Below are 17,442 nucleotides of genomic sequence, written 5' to 3'. Positions count from 1 at the left end.
TAAATCATTTGATTAATAAAATGTTCTTTTTTGAAACCATTTTAGGTCGTCCTGGCCCTCCAGTGGGTCCCATTAAATTTGAATCTATTTCAGCAGATGAAATGACATTATCTTGGCTGCCACCTAAAGATGACGGTGGGTCTAAGATTACAAACTATGTCATTGAGAAAAGAGAAGCTAACAGGAAGACATGGGTGCATGTCTCCAGTGAACCTAAAGAGTGCATGTATACAATTCCCAAATTGCTAGAAGGCCATGAATATGTATTCCGAATCATGGCCCAGAATAAATATGGCATTGGGGAGCCTCTTGACAGTGAACCAGAAACGGCAAGAAATCTCTTCTGTAAGTAGGACAACATTTTCATATACAAACAATTCTTATCTGTGTTGTTCATAATTTCATATAACTTGGTGTGATTTTTTTCACAGCTGTCCCTGGAGCACCAGATAAGCCAACAGTTAGCAGCGTGACTCGTAATTCCATGACTGTCAACTGGGAAGAGCCAGAATATGATGGAGGCTCTCCTGTGACAGGGTACTGGCTAGAGATGAAAGACACCACATCAAAGAGATGGAAGAGAGTTAACCGAGATCCTATCAAACCCATGACTTTGGGTGTTTCTTATAAAGTGAGTGGTCTTATCGAAGGTTCTGACTATCAATTCCGGGTATATGCAATCAATGCTGCTGGTGTGGGCCCAGCAAGTCTGCCATCAGACCCAGTGAGAGCGAGAGATCCAATTGGTAAGCCCTGAAACCATTCCTTTGTTTGTTTGTTTTAATTTTCAAAAAATGCCATGCTAATGTATTGGTCCTTTCCAGCCCCTCCTGGCCCTCCATTTCCCAAAGTGACAGATTGGACCAAATCATCTGTGGATCTGGAGTGGTCTCCCCCACTAAAAGATGGAGGATCCAAAATAACAGGATATATTGTTGAATATAAAGAAGAAGGAAAAGAAGAATGGGAAAAGGTAGCTAAAATTGGCATTATGGAAATGTACTATGAATAAACTAAAAATGTAACGGTTATTCTCACTCCCATTAATTTCCATCTGTATTTTCTGAGTTAAGAAACCAGAAAAATAACATATTTATAAGTGATAATTCAAAAATCTATGTCAAAAATCTAATCAAAACTTAAGTCATGTTAGAGTTAACTTGTCTTTTGGTTTTAAACCCCAGAAATTGGAATAAAGAAAAATACTGTTCATTTGCCATTTTTTAAAGCATAATTTTTAAAAAACTTAAACAGTTTCATGCACACACAAGACAATCCATCCTAAGTATACATAGTTATACATTCACCACCACAGTCTATGTGAGAACATTCTCATTTCTTCTGGAAAAAAAAAAAATCTGATACCCATTATATTCCCCTATTACTGACATTTAGCTTTAGTATAATGCCTTTGTTACAACAAATGAAAGACTATTACAGTGTTACAATTAGTTTGCATTAATTGTATTTTTCCAATATACCACCCTATTAACACCTTGTAATAGTGATGTACATTTGTTCTAATTCATGTAAGAACTTTCTTATATTTGTACAATTAACCACCATCGTGGTCCATTCTAGGTTTTGCTAAGTTATACAGTTCCAGTTTTTATTCTCTAGCTTTCCTTCTGGTAACATACACGACCCTTGCCTTCCTCTTTCAACCATACTCACACTCAGTAAAGCATAATTTTTAAAGTATAATACCTGGGAAGCCATTGCATCCAGTATTTACCTGTAGTATCTGATCCCTAAAAACAGCAAGAACTTTGCAAAGACAGTAGTTAAACACGCTACAGAAAGTTGTTAAAGCAAGACGCTACAAAGATCTATCCTAATAATTATAAAATATTTATGACTTTTCCCCAGGGCAAAGATAAAGAAGTAAGAGGAACAAAACTTGTTGTGACAGGATTGAAAGAAGGGGCATTCTACAAATTTAGAGTTAGAGCAGTTAACATTGCTGGCATTGGAGAACCTGGAGAAGTCACAGATATAATTGAAATGAAGGACAGAATTGGTAATTATTAAGACTTCTATTGTTTTATACTATTTTGTTTCCGATTGGAAATTACAAATATGTTTTTCATTTTCAATTGTTTTCCAGTTCCACCTGACCTTTACCTAGATGCCAGTGTCAAAGACAGAATTGTGGTCCATGCTGGAGGAGTGATCAGGATCATTGCCTATGTGTCTGGAAAGCCTCCTCCAACCGTCACCTGGAGCATGAATGAAAGAGCATTACCCCAAGAAGCCACCATTGAGACAACAGCCATTAGCTCATCCATGGTCATCAAGAACTGCCAGAGAAGCCATCAAGGCATCTATTCTCTTCTTGCCAAAAATGCAGGTGGAGAAAGAAAGAAGACAATTATTGTTGATGTATTAGGTAAGTATATGCAATTTGTCTATGCAATGTTACAAATAGCCTTTTTATTACACCTGCAATAAAACGGTTATAATAAAACTATGTTATAGAAATTTTGGGAAATAAAAAAATCACCTACAATACCATTGGCCATTATTAGCCTTTTATAAAAATTCGTCCTTGCTCTTTTATCCAAAACATATTTATATGGTTATACGTAACTGTACATACAGTTCTGTATGCTTTTTTATACAACATGCCACCATAAGCATTTACTATGCTATTATATAGTTTTAATAATAGCAGCTTTCCTGCAAATGTTGATGGATGTTTAACAATTTGCCAATTCTGACCATTTTTACATCATGGATCTGTATCCCTATTTGCTAATTATTATAATAAGACGAAATCCTTTTGAAGAATTTCAGTATTTTAATTGAAGACAGACATCATATTTGGTTATCAAATAACATTTCTAGTCACTGAATGGAGTAGAACTTCTCTAACAGGAATTTTCATGCTTCTTGCTGGTTGCTTTATTCAAGGGATTTCCTCAGAGAATGAAGCCTGCCACTCAGAGCTGACGCTAAGCATAGGTTACTAATATTCTAGGTACAACCGTAACCCAAACAGTCAGTTTTTAGGTGCAAATAACCAGTTCTTACGTCATAACATAAAAATGACGTAAGGAAAAAACTGAATTGAGCAGTAGTCCTACATGCTTTTACATTATTTCCAATCTCCTAGACATCCTTCTGCCCAATGGCTGTTACTTTACTTTAGTTTGAGAACAATGAACTTCCGGGTTAAATTTCCAACCCCCTCAAAAGTCATTCTGAGATTTGGGGCCTCCTGTTCTGCTCATAGATTCAGAGGTCACTGAGAAAAAACTGTCACTTCCGCCTTTTTCCTCCTGAAAGAATACTGGACACAGAAAGTCACCGAGCCGCTCCGGTCTCCCTGTCTCTCGTCCTCCCGGCAGCTGCCACCCAGCCGTGGAACTCAGGTTGCCACATGGATTACTAAATACACATGTTCTACTTATCCCTTCAGCTTCAACTAAAACAGTGGCAATCAGAATTGTTTCAAACCTACCTCATAAAAAAATGTGGTTGAATATAGATAGCAGGAGGGAAAAAGAATTCAATTAACAGATACAAAATCTTACTTTTCTTCATAGTCATATTTTTGTCCCCTTTTTAAAAACAGGGTCACATTGAGCATCATAGTTCACTGAAGACAAACAACTAAAAATCTTTTTCCTCTTAATCACCAGATGTGCCAGGTCCTGTTGGAACCCCATTCCTAGCTCACAACCTAACCAATGACTCCTGCAAACTGACATGGTTTACTCCAGAAGATGATGGAGGTTCTCCAATCACCAACTATGTCATTCAGAAGCGAGAAGCTGACCGCAGGGCATGGACCCCAGTGACGTACACAGTCACCCGACAAAACGCTACTGTCCAGGGTCTCATTCAAGGCAAAGCCTACTTTTTCCGAATTGCAGCTGAAAACAGTATTGGCATGGGCCCATTTGTTGAGACAACAGATGAACTTGTCATCAGAGATCCGATAAGTAAGTACAATTTAAAACCATTTCATGCTTAAACAGTTTTTCTTCCGTTTAATAAGAGACTATGACCATAAAATACATTTATAAATGCCATATATTTCATTCATTTAATAAGCATTTATTACGTAGTTACTCAGTATCTGCTGTTGGTATAGCGTTTGCTGTTTGAATAGTGATTGTGAAAGAGATTATGGGAATATAATCCACCAAATTTCTTCCATGCATACTGCACTGATTTTTTTTTTTAATTTCCCACTTAATGGCATGACTAGAAACAATTATTTTCCTAACTCTAAAACTGCCAACTCCAGAGAACTTTTGTAAATTATTTAGACTCAATGAACCTCTGTTTCCTCATCTGTCAAATGAGGGCATTAGATTGATTGTATTAGGTTCATTTTCATTCTATTGTTCTATGATCAGATCACTAAATTTATCGAAGCAGATAATTTATAATGTTCTATGATCAGATCACTTAGTTTACTTATCAAAGCAGACAGTTTAAGGTTCAAATGCAAATCCTCAGAAGGGAGTATTTATTCCATGCCTGATATGACACTTTTTTCACTGTAATTCCAAACTTATATTTGCAGCTGTACCAGAACGACCTGAAGACCTAGAAGTCAAAGAAGTTACTAAAAACAGTGTTTCTCTGACTTGGAACCCCCCTAAGTACGATGGGGGATCAGAAATTATTAACTATGTCCTAGAAAGCCGCCTCATTGGAACTGAGAAGTTCCATAAAGTTACAAATGACAACTTGCTTAGCAGAAAGTACACTGTTAAAGGATTAAAAGAAGGTGATACCTATGAGTTCCGTGTCAGTGCTGTCAATATTGTTGGACAGGGCAAACCATCATTTTGTACCAAGCCAATCACTTGCAAGGATGAGCTGGGTATGTGGCTAATACAGTTTATACTTTGAAAACTTCTGCTTTTGTAGATTTGTGACAAGACAATGGTAAAACTCACTTGCCTTTATAATGATAAATTTTAGCTCCCCCAACGCTTGAACTTGACTTCAGAGATAAGCTTACAGTTCGAGTTGGTGAAGCTTTTGCCCTCACTGGCCGTTACTCAGGCAAACCAAAGCCTAAAGTTACTTGGTTTAAAGATGAAGCTGATGTGCTAGAAGATGATCGAACTCATATAAAGACCACTCCAACAACACTTGCTTTAGAGAAAATCAAGGCCAAACGCTCAGATTCTGGCAAATATTGTGTGATGGTGGAAAACAGTACAGGTTCAAGGAAAGGTTACTGTCAAGTTGCTGTTGTTGGTAAGTATTATTTAGCAAGAAAAATAAACATTGTATTCTTTAAAAAGTGAAATAGGAATAACATTTTGTGTCATGATTTTTTTTTTTTCTGCAGACCGTCCTGGACCACCAGTAGGACCAGTTATTTTTGATGAGGTGACCAGAGAGCACATGATTATCTCTTGGAAGCCACCTTTAGATGATGGAGGCAGTGAAATTACCAATTATATTATTGAGAAGAAGGAGTTGGGCAAAGACGTTTGGATGCCTGTGACTTCTGCAAGTGCTAAAACAACATGCAAAGTTTCTAAACTGCTAGAAGGAAAAGATTATATTTTCCGAATACATGCTGAAAATCTATATGGAATAAGTGACCCTCTGATATCTGACACAATGAAAGCCAAAGATCGTTTCAGTATGCATTACATTTCTTTTTAGTGATTAAATGCTTTGATTTGTTAATAGGAAGAATTAAATTTCTAACACATTTTGCTAATGTTTGTAATAGGGGTTCCAGATGCACCTGATCAGCCCATTGTTACAGAAGTTACCAAAGACTCTGCATTAGTAACCTGGAACAAACCACATGATGGAGGCAAGCCCATCACAAACTACATCCTGGAAAAGAGGGAAACTATGTCTAAACGATGGGCTAGAGTTACCAAAGAACCTATCCATCCATACACAAAATTTAGGGTTCCTGATCTTCTAGAAGGGTGTCAGTATGAATTTCGGGTTTCTGCAGAAAATGAAATTGGTATTGGAGATCCAAGTCCACCATCCAAACCAGTCTTTGCTAAAGATCCAATTGGTATAGTATTGACACATTCATTCTGTTTTCATATTATCCCACCTTGTTTTCATTTGTATTCTAACTCCTTTTTGTTTTCACTTTTATTATATAGCTAAACCAAGTCCACCCATTAATCCTGAGGCAATTGATACAACATGTAACTCAGTTGACCTAACTTGGCAGCCTCCACGTCATGATGGTGGGAGCAAGATTCTGGGTTACATTGTTGAATACCAGAAAGTTGGAGATGAAGAGTGGAGACGGGCCAATCACACTCCTGAGTCATGTCCTGAAACTAAATATACAGTCACAGGTCTTAGGGATGGTCAGACCTATAAGTTCAGAGTAAGAGCAGTCAATGAGGCTGGTGAATCAGATCCAGCTAATGTTCCTGAGCCGGTGCTAGTAAAAGACAGACTTGGTGAGTAAAATGTACCCACCAGCATTTGTAAGTAAGATAGGTGTCTGGTTGTATATGCTCTATTGTAAAAAGCATCAATGCCTCAAATCTGAAAGTAGTTCATCCTCCTTATTCCAGAACCTCCTGAGTTGATTCTTGATGCCAACATGGCAAGAGAACAACACATAAAGGTTGGTGATACTCTAAGACTTAGTGCCATTATCAAAGGAGTACCATTCCCAAAAGTAACCTGGAAAAAAGAGGACAGAGAGGCTCCAACAAAAGCAAGAATTGATGTTACCCCAGTTGGTAGCAAGCTTGAAATTCGTAATGCTGCCCATGAAGATGGTGGAATTTATTCCTTAACAGTGGAGAATCCAGCAGGTTCAAAAACAGTCTCTGTAAAAGTACTGGTGTTAGGTAAGAATTTTAATACCTATGACATTAAAAATAAATTTTGATATATTTTGGAAATCTGTTCTGGATTAAGTCACTTATGTAATTATTATTTAACACTTGTCAGATAAACCTGGACCACCTAGAGATCTGGAAGTCAGTGAAATTAGGAAAGATTCTTGTTACCTTACTTGGAAGGAACCACTGGATGATGGTGGTTCTGTTATAACAAATTATGTGGTTGAGAGGAGAGATGTTGCCAGTGCCCAGTGGTCACCTCTGTCAGCTACATCAAAGAAAAAGAGTCACTTGGCTAAACATCTTAATGAAGGCAATCAGTATCTCTTCCGAGTAGCTGCTGAGAACCAGTACGGACGTGGTCCTTTTGTTGAAACACCTAAACCCATCAAGGCTCAGGATCCTCTCTGTAAGTTGCTTTCTGTGGATACAAAAGTATTGTTTGACTATCTTTGAGAAAATTTCTCATTCATCTTAATTTCTTCCTTTGATAAGATCCCCCAGGGCCACCCAAGGACCTACACCATGTAGATGTTGACAAGACTGAAGTCTCCCTCGTTTGGAATAAGCCGGATCGTGATGGCGGTTCTCCAATCACTGGATATTTGGTGGAATATCAAGAAGAGGGCACTGAAGACTGGATTAAGTTCAAGACTGTGCCAAACTTAGAGTGTGTTGTTACTGGACTACAACAAGGAAAGACCTATAGATTCCGTGTAAAAGCTGAAAATATTGTAGGTCTTGGTCTCCCTGACACAACTATCCCAATAGAATGTCAAGAAAAATTAGGTAATTTTTGGATTGGCATTATTTTATTTCTTTTTTAAATTATTTCTCTTCTGAAAATCACATTCTAATTTCTTCATTTGTACTTTCCAGTACCTCCATCTGTGGAGCTGGATGTGAAATTAATTGAAGGGCTTGTGGTAAAAGCTGGAACTACAGTCAGATTCCCTGCCATTATAAGAGGTGTACCCATTCCTACTGCAAAGTGGACAACTGATGGGAGTGAAATTAAAACAGATGAACACTACACAGTTGAAACTGACAATTTCTCATCAGTACTTACCATTAAGAACTGCTTAAGGAGAGACACTGGGGAATATCAAATCACTGCTTCCAATGTAGCTGGCAGCAAAACAGTAGCTGCACATCTTACTGTCCTTGATGTTCCTGGTCCACCAACAGGTCCTATTAATATTCTGGACATTACACCTGAACACATGGTTATCTCATGGCAGCCACCTAAGGATGATGGAGGGAGCCCTGTGATAAACTATATTGTTGAGAAACAGGACACAAGGAAAGACACATGGGGTGTTGTCTCTTCAGGAAGCAGTAAGACTAAGTTGAAAATCCCACATCTGCAAAAGGGCTGTGAATATGTCTTCCGAGTTAGAGCAGAGAATAAGATAGGTGTTGGTCCTCCCCTTGACTCCATCCCTACTGTTGCTAAACACAAATTTAACCCTCCATCTCCTCCTGGTAAACCGGTGGTTACTGACATTACTGAAAATGCTGCAACAGTGTCTTGGACACTGCCAAAATCTGATGGTGGCAGTCCAATCACTGGTTACTATGTGGAACGTCGAGAAATAACTGGCAAATGGGTGAGGGTTAACAAAACGCCTATAGCTGATCTGAAGTTTAGAGTGACTGGACTCTATGAGGGAAACACTTATGAATTTAGAGTTTTTGCAGAAAATCTTGCAGGACTAAGCAATCCATCCCCAAGTTCTGACCCAATAAAAGCTTGCCGACCCATCAAACCACCTGGGCCACCTATTAATCCTAAACTGAAGGACAAGAGCAGAGAAACAGCTGACTTGGTATGGACAAAGCCTCTCAGTGATGGCGGTAGCCCCATTCTAGGATACGTAGTGGAATGTCAGAAACCTGGCAAGGCACAATGGGACAGGATTAATAAAGATGAACTCATTAGACAGTGTGCTTTTAGAGTACCTGGACTAATTGAAGGAAATGAATACAGGTTCCGTATAAAGGCAGCTAATATCGTGGGAGAGGGAGAGCCAAGAGAACTAGCAGAATCTGTGATTGCAAAAGACGTCCTGCATCCTCCAGAAGTAGAACTTGATGTTACTTGTCGTGATGTAATTACTGTTAGAGTGGGTCAAACTATCCGCATTCTTGCTCGAGTCAAAGGCAGACCTGAACCAGACATAACTTGGTCTAAGGAAGGCAAAGTATTGGTCCAAGAAAAGCGGGTTGACCTAATTCATGATCTACCTCGTGTTGAGTTACATATTAAAGAAGCTATTAGAGCTGATCATGGCAAGTATATCATTTTAGCTAAGAACAGCAGTGGACATGCTCAAGGTTCAGCCATTGTTAATGTCCTTGACAGACCTGGGCCTTGCCAGAATTTGAAGGTTAGCAATGTAACCAAAGAGAACTGTACAATTTCTTGGGAAAATCCACTAGATAATGGTGGCTCAGAAATAACTAACTTTATAGTAGAATATCGCAAACCAAGCCAGAAAGGCTGGTCAATTGTTGCTTCAGATGTCACTAAGCGATTAATCAAGGCCAACCTTTTAGCCAACAATGAATACTATTTCCGTGTTTGTGCAGAGAATAAAGTGGGTGTTGGGCCAACCATTGAAACAAAAACTCCAATTCTGGCTATAAACCCTATTGATAGGCCTGGTGAGCCTGAAAACCTCCATATTGCAGATAAAGGAAAGACATTTGTCTACCTAAAGTGGCGGCGGCCTGATTATGATGGTGGCAGCCCAAATCTATCATACCATGTGGAGAGGAGACTGAAGGGCTCTGACGAGTGGGAAAGAGTACATAAAGGAAGCATTAAAGAAACCCACTACATGGTTGACAAATGTGTTGAAAACCAGATTTATGAGTTCAGAGTACAAACAAAGAATGAAGGTGGAGAAAGTGACTGGGTAAAGACAGAGGAAGTTGTTGTGAAGGAAGACTTACAGAAACCAGTACTTGATCTGAAATTAAGTGGGGTGCTCACTGTCAAAGCAGGGGATACCATTAGACTTGAGGCAGGGGTTAGAGGCAAACCATTTCCAGAAGTTGCCTGGACCAAGGACAGAGATGCTACAGACTTAACAAGATCACCAAGAGTCACGATTGATACCAGTGCTGATTCATCTAAGTTTTCTCTCACTAAAGCAAAGCGAAGTGATGGTGGTAAATATGTAATTACAGCAACTAACACAGCTGGCAGTTTTGTGGCCTATGCAACTGTCAATGTTTTAGATAAGCCTGGCCCTGTAAGAAATCTGAAAATTGCAGATGTGTCCAGTGATAGGTGTACTATTTGCTGGGACCCACCTGAGGATGACGGTGGCTGTGAAATCCAAAATTATATTCTAGAAAAATGTGAAAGCAAGAGAATGGTTTGGTCTACCTATTCTGCTTCTGTCTTAACACCTGGTGCCACAGTAACACGTCTCATAGAAGGAAATGAATATATTTTCAGAGTCCGTGCAGAAAATAAAATAGGCACTGGGCCTCCAACAGAAAGTAAACCAGTCATAGCAAAAACCAAGTTTAATAGACCTGGTCGTCCTGATCCCCCAGAAGTCACAAAAGTAAGCAAAGAAGAGATGACTGTCATTTGGAATCCACCAGAATATGATGGTGGAAAGTCCATCACAGGATACTATTTGGAGAAGAAGGAAAAACATTCAGTTCGATGGGTCCCTGTTAACAAGAGTGCAATCCCTGAGAGACGTATGAAAGTACAGAATCTCCTCCCAGGGCATGAATATCAGTTCCGTGTCAAGGCAGAAAATGAAATTGGAATTGGAGAACCAAGCTTGCCATCAAGACCGGTGGTGGCAAAAGACCCAATAGGTATGTTATTCTTGTTTATTCTAATATTACACAAACTCTTAACCTCAAGCACAGAAGCATTAAATAAATAAGTTAAATCCATTATATCAAACCATATTTTAGCCAATATTTTCTCCAAGTAGATCTTTTAACAGATCATCTAAAACATGCCCAAATGGTAGATTCAAATTTTATGAAGGAAAATAAACAGGACTCAGTAATTCAGAAATTGAATAACTGATCCTAGAATAATTGAGAATTGACTATATAAAAGTATACATTAGAGTCTAATAGTAGCTAATTATGTGTACATTTATTCTTATGTAATTTATTTTTAGAACCACCTGGTCCACCAACCAATCTCAAAGTGGTTGATACAACCAAAAGTTCCATAACTCTTGGATGGGGAAAACCAGTTTATGATGGTGGCGCACCAATAATTGGATATGTTGTGGAAATGAGACCAAAAATTGCAGATGCATCACCTGATGAAGGCTGGAAAAGATGCAATGCTGCAGCACAACTTGTCCGCATGGAATTTACTGTCACCAGCTTAGATGTAAACCAGGAATATGAGTTCAGGGTATGTGCCCAAAACCAAGTTGGCATTGGGCGCCCTGCTGAACTAAAGGACGCCATTAAACCTAAAGAAATCCTAGGTAAGACCCTATGTTAGCAGCTGATTCATTCATACTTCACTTCTGACATGATTTCCCCACATACTGAAAAGTTAAATCTAATATATTTAATGTCATTTGCAGAACCTCCAGAGATTGATTTGGATGCCAGCATGAGAAAACTGGTCACAGTGAGAGCAGGATGCCCAATTCGACTATTTGCCATAGTGAGAGGGCGACCAGCCCCTAAAGTCACTTGGCGAAAAGTGGGTATTGATAATGTGGTCAGAAAAGGACAGGTTGATCTGGTCGACACGATGGCCTTCCTTGTCATCCCCAATTCTACCCGTGATGATTCAGGAAAATATTCCTTGACACTTGTGAACCCGGCAGGACAGAAGGCTGTGTTCGTGAATGTCAGAGTATTAGGTGGGTTACTCAAAAACCTCCTTCCTCCCCTTCAAAAACACATTGGTTAATAAGGATGTTGAGGATACATGTGTATCTGATTTTGTGGTTCTTTACAGATACGCCTGGACCTGTGGCTGATTTAAAAGTTTCAGATGTCACTAAAACATCATGCCATGTTTCCTGGGCCCCTCCTGAAAATGATGGTGGGAGCCAAGTAACACATTATATTGTAGAGAAACGTGAGGCAGAAAGAAAGACATGGTCCATAGTTACTCCTGAAGTTAAGAAAACAAGCTTCCAAGTAACCAATCTTGTCCCTGGGAATGAGTATTTCTTCAGAGTCACTGCTGTCAATGAGTATGGCCCTGGTGTTCCAGCAGACATACCAAAACCAGTACTTGCATCAGATCCTCTAAGTAAGTAATATCGTTTCTTCTACTTTTAACTCCAGTCCCCTGTTTTAGTAAGGTCAAGATACCTAAAATATTTTAATCTGTCACTGAATGAGATTTCATTTGTAGAAATGCAAAAGTATAATAAAGTATCTAACTCATTCCTTGAAGTTCTTTTTTTGATCTGCCTCATCTTGTACTTTTTAACATTGAACACACTGAATTAGAGGTCCTATATATTTTTACACAGTAATACATTTATGTATATTAACAAAGAGGTTTGATTAGGTTACCAGGAAAATATTCTAAGTCACTTCATTCTTCTAGGTGAGCCGGATCCCCCAAGGAAACTAGAAGTTACTGAAATGACAAAGAATAGTGCCACATTAGCCTGGTTGCCTCCCCTGCGAGATGGAGGCGCTAAAATTGATGGCTATATTATTAGCTACAGAGAAGAAGAACAGCCTGCAGATCGCTGGACAGAGTACTCAGTGGTAAAAGATCTCAGCCTTGTTGTCACTGGCCTAAAGGAAGGAAAGAAATATAAATTTAGAGTAGTGGCCAGAAATGCTGTTGGAGTCAGTTTGCCAAGAGAAGCTGAAGGAGTGTATGAAGCCAAAGAACAGCTATGTAAGTAGTTATTGTTTCATTTTTATCATGTGATACGTAGACATTGCTCCCTCAGGGAACTATAGCAGTTCCAAAAATACTTGAAAAACCAGTATAGTGGTTTTCAAACATTTGGACCCCCACATCACACAGTAAATAAACTAAATCATGACACAGTTCACATATATGTATCTATGATCAAAAGCAAAGTTTCTTGAAACTTACAGGTGCCATACTCTGATGTTTTCTATTCTCCTCTGTTTTATTTAAGAAAAAAAAAATGGTTAGCTGTAATGCAAGATTTAATTGCAACCCACATGTGGGCTGCAACCCACAATTTGAAAAACACTAGTATAATTCACCACAAAGAGAAATTTAACCCTCCACAAATTAATGTATTTCATCTTACTTTTAGTGCCACCAAAAATCCTTATGCCAGAGCAAGTTACTATTAAAGCTGGGAAGAAACTCCGAATTGAAGCCCATGTGTATGGAAAGCCTCATCCAGTCTGTAAATGGAAAAAAGGAGAAGATGAAGTCGTCACATCCAGCCACCTGGCAGTCCATAAAGCAGACAGTTCTTCAATTCTGATCATAAAAGATGTTACTAGGAAAGACAGTGGTTACTACAGCCTCACTGCAGAGAACAGTTCTGGGACAGACACTCAGAAAATCAAAGTTATAGTCATGGGTAAGTTAAGCGTTAGACAAATCGACATCAAAACATAAAGATCAGAAACACTTTTCCTATCAAACCATGTTCTCAAATTCCTTTCATGCAGATGCCCCTGGACCCCCTCAGCCTCCGTTTGACATTTCTGACATCGACGCCGATGCTTGCTCCCTGTCATGGCACATCCCACTGGAGGATGGAGGCAGTAACATCACCAATTACGTAGTGGAGAAGTGTGACGTAAGCCGAGGCGATTGGGTCACTGCTCTAGCTTCAGTCACAAAAACTTCTTGCAGAGTTGGAAAGCTAATCCCTGGCCAGGAGTATGTCTTCCGGGTCCGTGCTGAAAATCGATTTGGCATTTCAGAGCCTCTCACATCTCCTAAGATGATTGCTAAGTTCCCTTTTGGTATGTTTCTTTTAGGAAGGAAAAAATAAATTTTCTTTCTAGTCTGTTACTTAAGGCATGAACTGACATTTCCGTTTTCATCTCCAGATGTTCCTAGTGAACCAAAGAATGCAAGAGTCACCAAAGTCAACAAAGACTGTATATTTGTGGCATGGGACAGACCAGACAGTGATGGAGGGAGCCCTATTACTGGTTACCTGATTGAACGCAAAGAAAGAAACAGTTTGCTCTGGGTAAAAGCTAATGATGCTCTTGTCCGGTCAACTGAATATCCCTGCACTGGCCTTGTAGAAGGTCTTGAGTATTCATTCAGAATCTATGCCCTAAACAAAGCTGGATCCAGCCCCCCCAGCAAACCAACAGAATATGTAACAGCAAGAATGCCAATTGGTAAGTAATCTTTTTTAAGTTAGTATTCCAGGGGTACATTTAAATCTTAGGGTCTCTGAAGATTACTACTTCTTGGCCTCTTCCCATGAAAATGTATTTCTCTTGCAAGCACACAGCAAGCACTCAAAAATGCAAATTGATTGGGTAATTATTAAAATGGGATGACTGTCATCCTGTTGCGCTAGTTGCCTAACATCCGGGGCAATAACGTGAAATGTGGAAGTTTAAAACTTCGGCTACTAAGATAAATGCTGAGTATATGTCTGTCTCTTGGTTTTAGATCCTCCTGGGAAACCTGAAGTTATTGATGTTTCCAAGAATACTGTATCCCTCATCTGGGCCCGTCCAAAACATGATGGAGGCAGCAAAATTATTGGCTATTTCGTAGAAGCTTGCAAGCTTCCTGGTGATAAGTGGGAACGGTGCAATACTGTACCTCACCAGATTCCCCAGGAAGAGTACACAGCTACTGGCTTAGAAGAGAAAGCCCAGTATCAATTTAGAGCAATTGCCAAGACCGCGGTAAACATTAGCCAGCCTTCTGAGCCTTCTGATCCAGTGACCATCCTCGCAGAAAACAGTAAGATTCTTCTGAGTATTAAAGGCAAAGATGTATGGCTCTCATGATGTTCATGTCTCGGAAAAAAAAGACAAATAAAATGATACGTATTTTTATGCAGGCACTAAAAATGATTATGGGGAATCTTAGTAACATGTTAAATTAAGAAGCAAAAATCCTATTCTTGAAAGACAGCATATGAATTTCTCATTATTAATAAGAATTATATAAAATGACTTTGCATATGTATTAAGTCCTTTTATCTTATTTCTTTCTAGTACCTCCCAGGATAGACCTGAGTGTGGCTATGAAATCTTTACTTACTGTGAAAGCTGGAACTAATGTTTGCTTGGATGCTACTGTTTTTGGTAAACCAACACCAACAATTTCTTGGAAGAAGGATGGCACACTGCTAAAACCAGCAGAAGGCATAAAGATGGCCGTGAAGCGGAACCTGTGTACCCTGGAGCTGTTCAGTGTGAACCGAAAGGACTCCGGAGACTATACCATTACTGCTGAAAATTCCAGTGGTTCCAAATCAGCCACCATTAAGCTTCAAGTGTTAGGTAACTAAAGCACTTAATTAAAAACCAATATTTTACTTTGATTAATGCAATGTAAATAGAATTTACAAAAGTATATGTAAGAAAAGGTACATAGCCTAATTATCTTTTCTAATCACACAGTTATTCTCATCACAGACGTTTTAGAGCTGGAAAGAGCATTAGAGCTCATATATTCCAGTTATCTGATTTTGCAAGTGAAGAAACTAAGATTCTGAAAAGTTGGGTGACCTCTAAGGTCATACAGGAAGTTAATAGCGATATTAAGACTGTAGCGCAGATCTCCAGACCTCTGCTGTAGGCTTATTCCCCATTCCATATGTATTCATAAAAGACTTCATTTTCCTTTCTTATTCTTTCAGATAAACCAGGTCCCCCAGCATCTGTTAAAATCAAAATGTATTCAGATCGTGCATTGCTTTCCTGGGAACCTCCTCTTGAAGATGGAGGCTCAGAAATCACCAATTATATTATTGACAAACGTGAAACCAGTAGGCCCAACTGGGCACAAGTCTCTGCTACTGTGCCCATCACCAGCTGCAGTGTGGAGAAACTTATAGAGGGCCATGAGTATCAGTTCCGAATCTGTGCTGAAAATAAATATGGAGTGGGCGATCCAATCTTCACTGAACCGGCAATTGCCAAAAATCCATACAGTAAGAACGTTTTCCTGTGGTTTTTTATTTTACTTTTTAAATGTTATCTTTCAGAATGGGAAATTAACTTTTCAACCAATCTCTGCAGATCCACCTGGACGCTGTGATCCTCCAGTTATTAGCAACATAACCAAAGATCACATGACAGTAAGCTGGAAACCACCAGCAGATGACGGTGGCTCACCCATCACTGGCTATTTGCTTGAAAAGCGGGAAACACAGGCAGTTAACTGGACTAAGGTCAACAGAAAACCTGTTATAGAAAGGACAGTAAAAGCAACAGGTCTCCAAGAAGGTACCGAATATGAGTTCCGAGTTACAGCTATAAATAAAGCTGGCCCAGGCAAACCCAGTGATGCATCTAAAGCTGTTTATGCTCAGGATCCTCAGTGTAAGTTCCCAGCAAAGAGTTCCATATCATGTGCATAATCAGCATGGAACAGCCAGGAATGAGGTTTAAATGAAAATTTTCTATTATTTTTTATCCTCAGATCCTCCTGGCCCACCAGCTTTCCCAAAAGTATATGATACAACCCGTAGCTCCGTGAGTCTATCTTGGGGCAAGCCAGCCTATGACGGTGGTAGCCCTATCATCGGTTACCTTGTGGAAGCAAAACGAGCTGACTCTGACCATTGGGTGAGGTGCAATTTACCAGAGAAACTACAGAAAACCCGCTTTGAGGTTACTGGTCTGATGGAAAACACAGAATATCAGTTCCGCGTGTATGCTGTTAATAAGATTGGGTACAGTGACCCCAGTGATGTGCCAGACAAACATTGCCCTAAGGACATCTTAAGTAAGTATTACCAGGAGAAAGATATAGGTCTCTTTCATCAATCACACTGTAGGAGGGAGAATAGAACTTCCTTATGTAGATTTATTTACAAGCTTTAGGGTTGGTAACTCCAGGAGTACATTTTAGGAGAGATGGCTTGGTACTTCATAGTACTGTTTAAAAAGCCAAATGGAATGCAAGGTAATTTGTGGTGATGAAAAGCTTTTCATACACATGGGAGAATTTTATGACATTGAAAAAAATGTGGAATGTAGGAATTTCACTCTGAGAATAAAGAGACTTTTTGAGAAGTGAGCTATTTATCATTCCTATGGTTTTATTTCTCTTTCAATCCACACCCTACGTAAGTATGAAATTGGTAGGCTCTCTATCTTAATTTCCCTTCTCCCCATTTCTTCTATTTTCTTATTCTCCGTAACACTTTTTCCCTTTGTTTTGAATTACTTGGTATTATATCTCATTCCTTATGTACTTTTCTTCCTACAATGAAATAACAGAGCCAGAGTATATGGCAGACAAGACTGGAATAGAGCCAAGAATCAATCACTTTCTTTGTTTTAACGTATGTAGAGTTTGAGAGTATGTTAGGTTAATAATAAGGGGGTACAAATCCGCCAGGGGAAGTGTGGTTGAGATTAAAGAATGCTGGAAGATAAAAAGGTCAATAATTGGTACAGAATGTAGAAATTGTTAATGAAAAAACTTTTGAGGATGGTATTAATGATTTTTTAA

The 17,442-nt window shown here is 39.1% G+C and overlaps 1 protein-coding gene across 1 annotated transcript in view; it reads left to right on the top strand.

Annotated features, from left to right (window-relative positions):
* Positions 1-17,442, top strand: part of TTN (titin) — a 272,725-nt gene that overhangs the window by 201,717 nt on the left and 53,566 nt on the right. Inside the window, 27 exon segments of the mRNA XM_037850412.1 lie at positions 46-345; positions 432-746; positions 825-973; positions 1,870-2,020; positions 2,108-2,389; positions 3,645-3,947; positions 4,538-4,840; positions 4,942-5,223; positions 5,318-5,617; positions 5,711-6,013; positions 6,108-6,416; positions 6,534-6,815; positions 6,919-7,218; positions 7,305-7,598; positions 7,689-10,655; positions 10,973-11,293; positions 11,396-11,680; positions 11,779-12,078; positions 12,382-12,684; positions 13,079-13,354; positions 13,446-13,745; positions 13,833-14,135; positions 14,416-14,715; positions 14,973-15,260; positions 15,620-15,913; positions 16,002-16,304; positions 16,405-16,710. Coding sequence (XP_037706340.1) covers positions 46-345; positions 432-746; positions 825-973; positions 1,870-2,020; positions 2,108-2,389; positions 3,645-3,947; positions 4,538-4,840; positions 4,942-5,223; positions 5,318-5,617; positions 5,711-6,013; positions 6,108-6,416; positions 6,534-6,815; positions 6,919-7,218; positions 7,305-7,598; positions 7,689-10,655; positions 10,973-11,293; positions 11,396-11,680; positions 11,779-12,078; positions 12,382-12,684; positions 13,079-13,354; positions 13,446-13,745; positions 13,833-14,135; positions 14,416-14,715; positions 14,973-15,260; positions 15,620-15,913; positions 16,002-16,304; positions 16,405-16,710 — 10,419 coding nt within the window.

Source organism: Choloepus didactylus, chromosome 9 (assembly GCF_015220235.1).
Source record: "Choloepus didactylus isolate mChoDid1 chromosome 9, mChoDid1.pri, whole genome shotgun sequence".
Classification (NCBI taxonomy): domain Eukaryota; kingdom Metazoa; phylum Chordata; class Mammalia; order Pilosa; family Megalonychidae; genus Choloepus; species Choloepus didactylus.
Note: the sequence above shows the minus strand (reverse complement) of the source record. Positions and strands in the feature narration are given on the sequence as shown.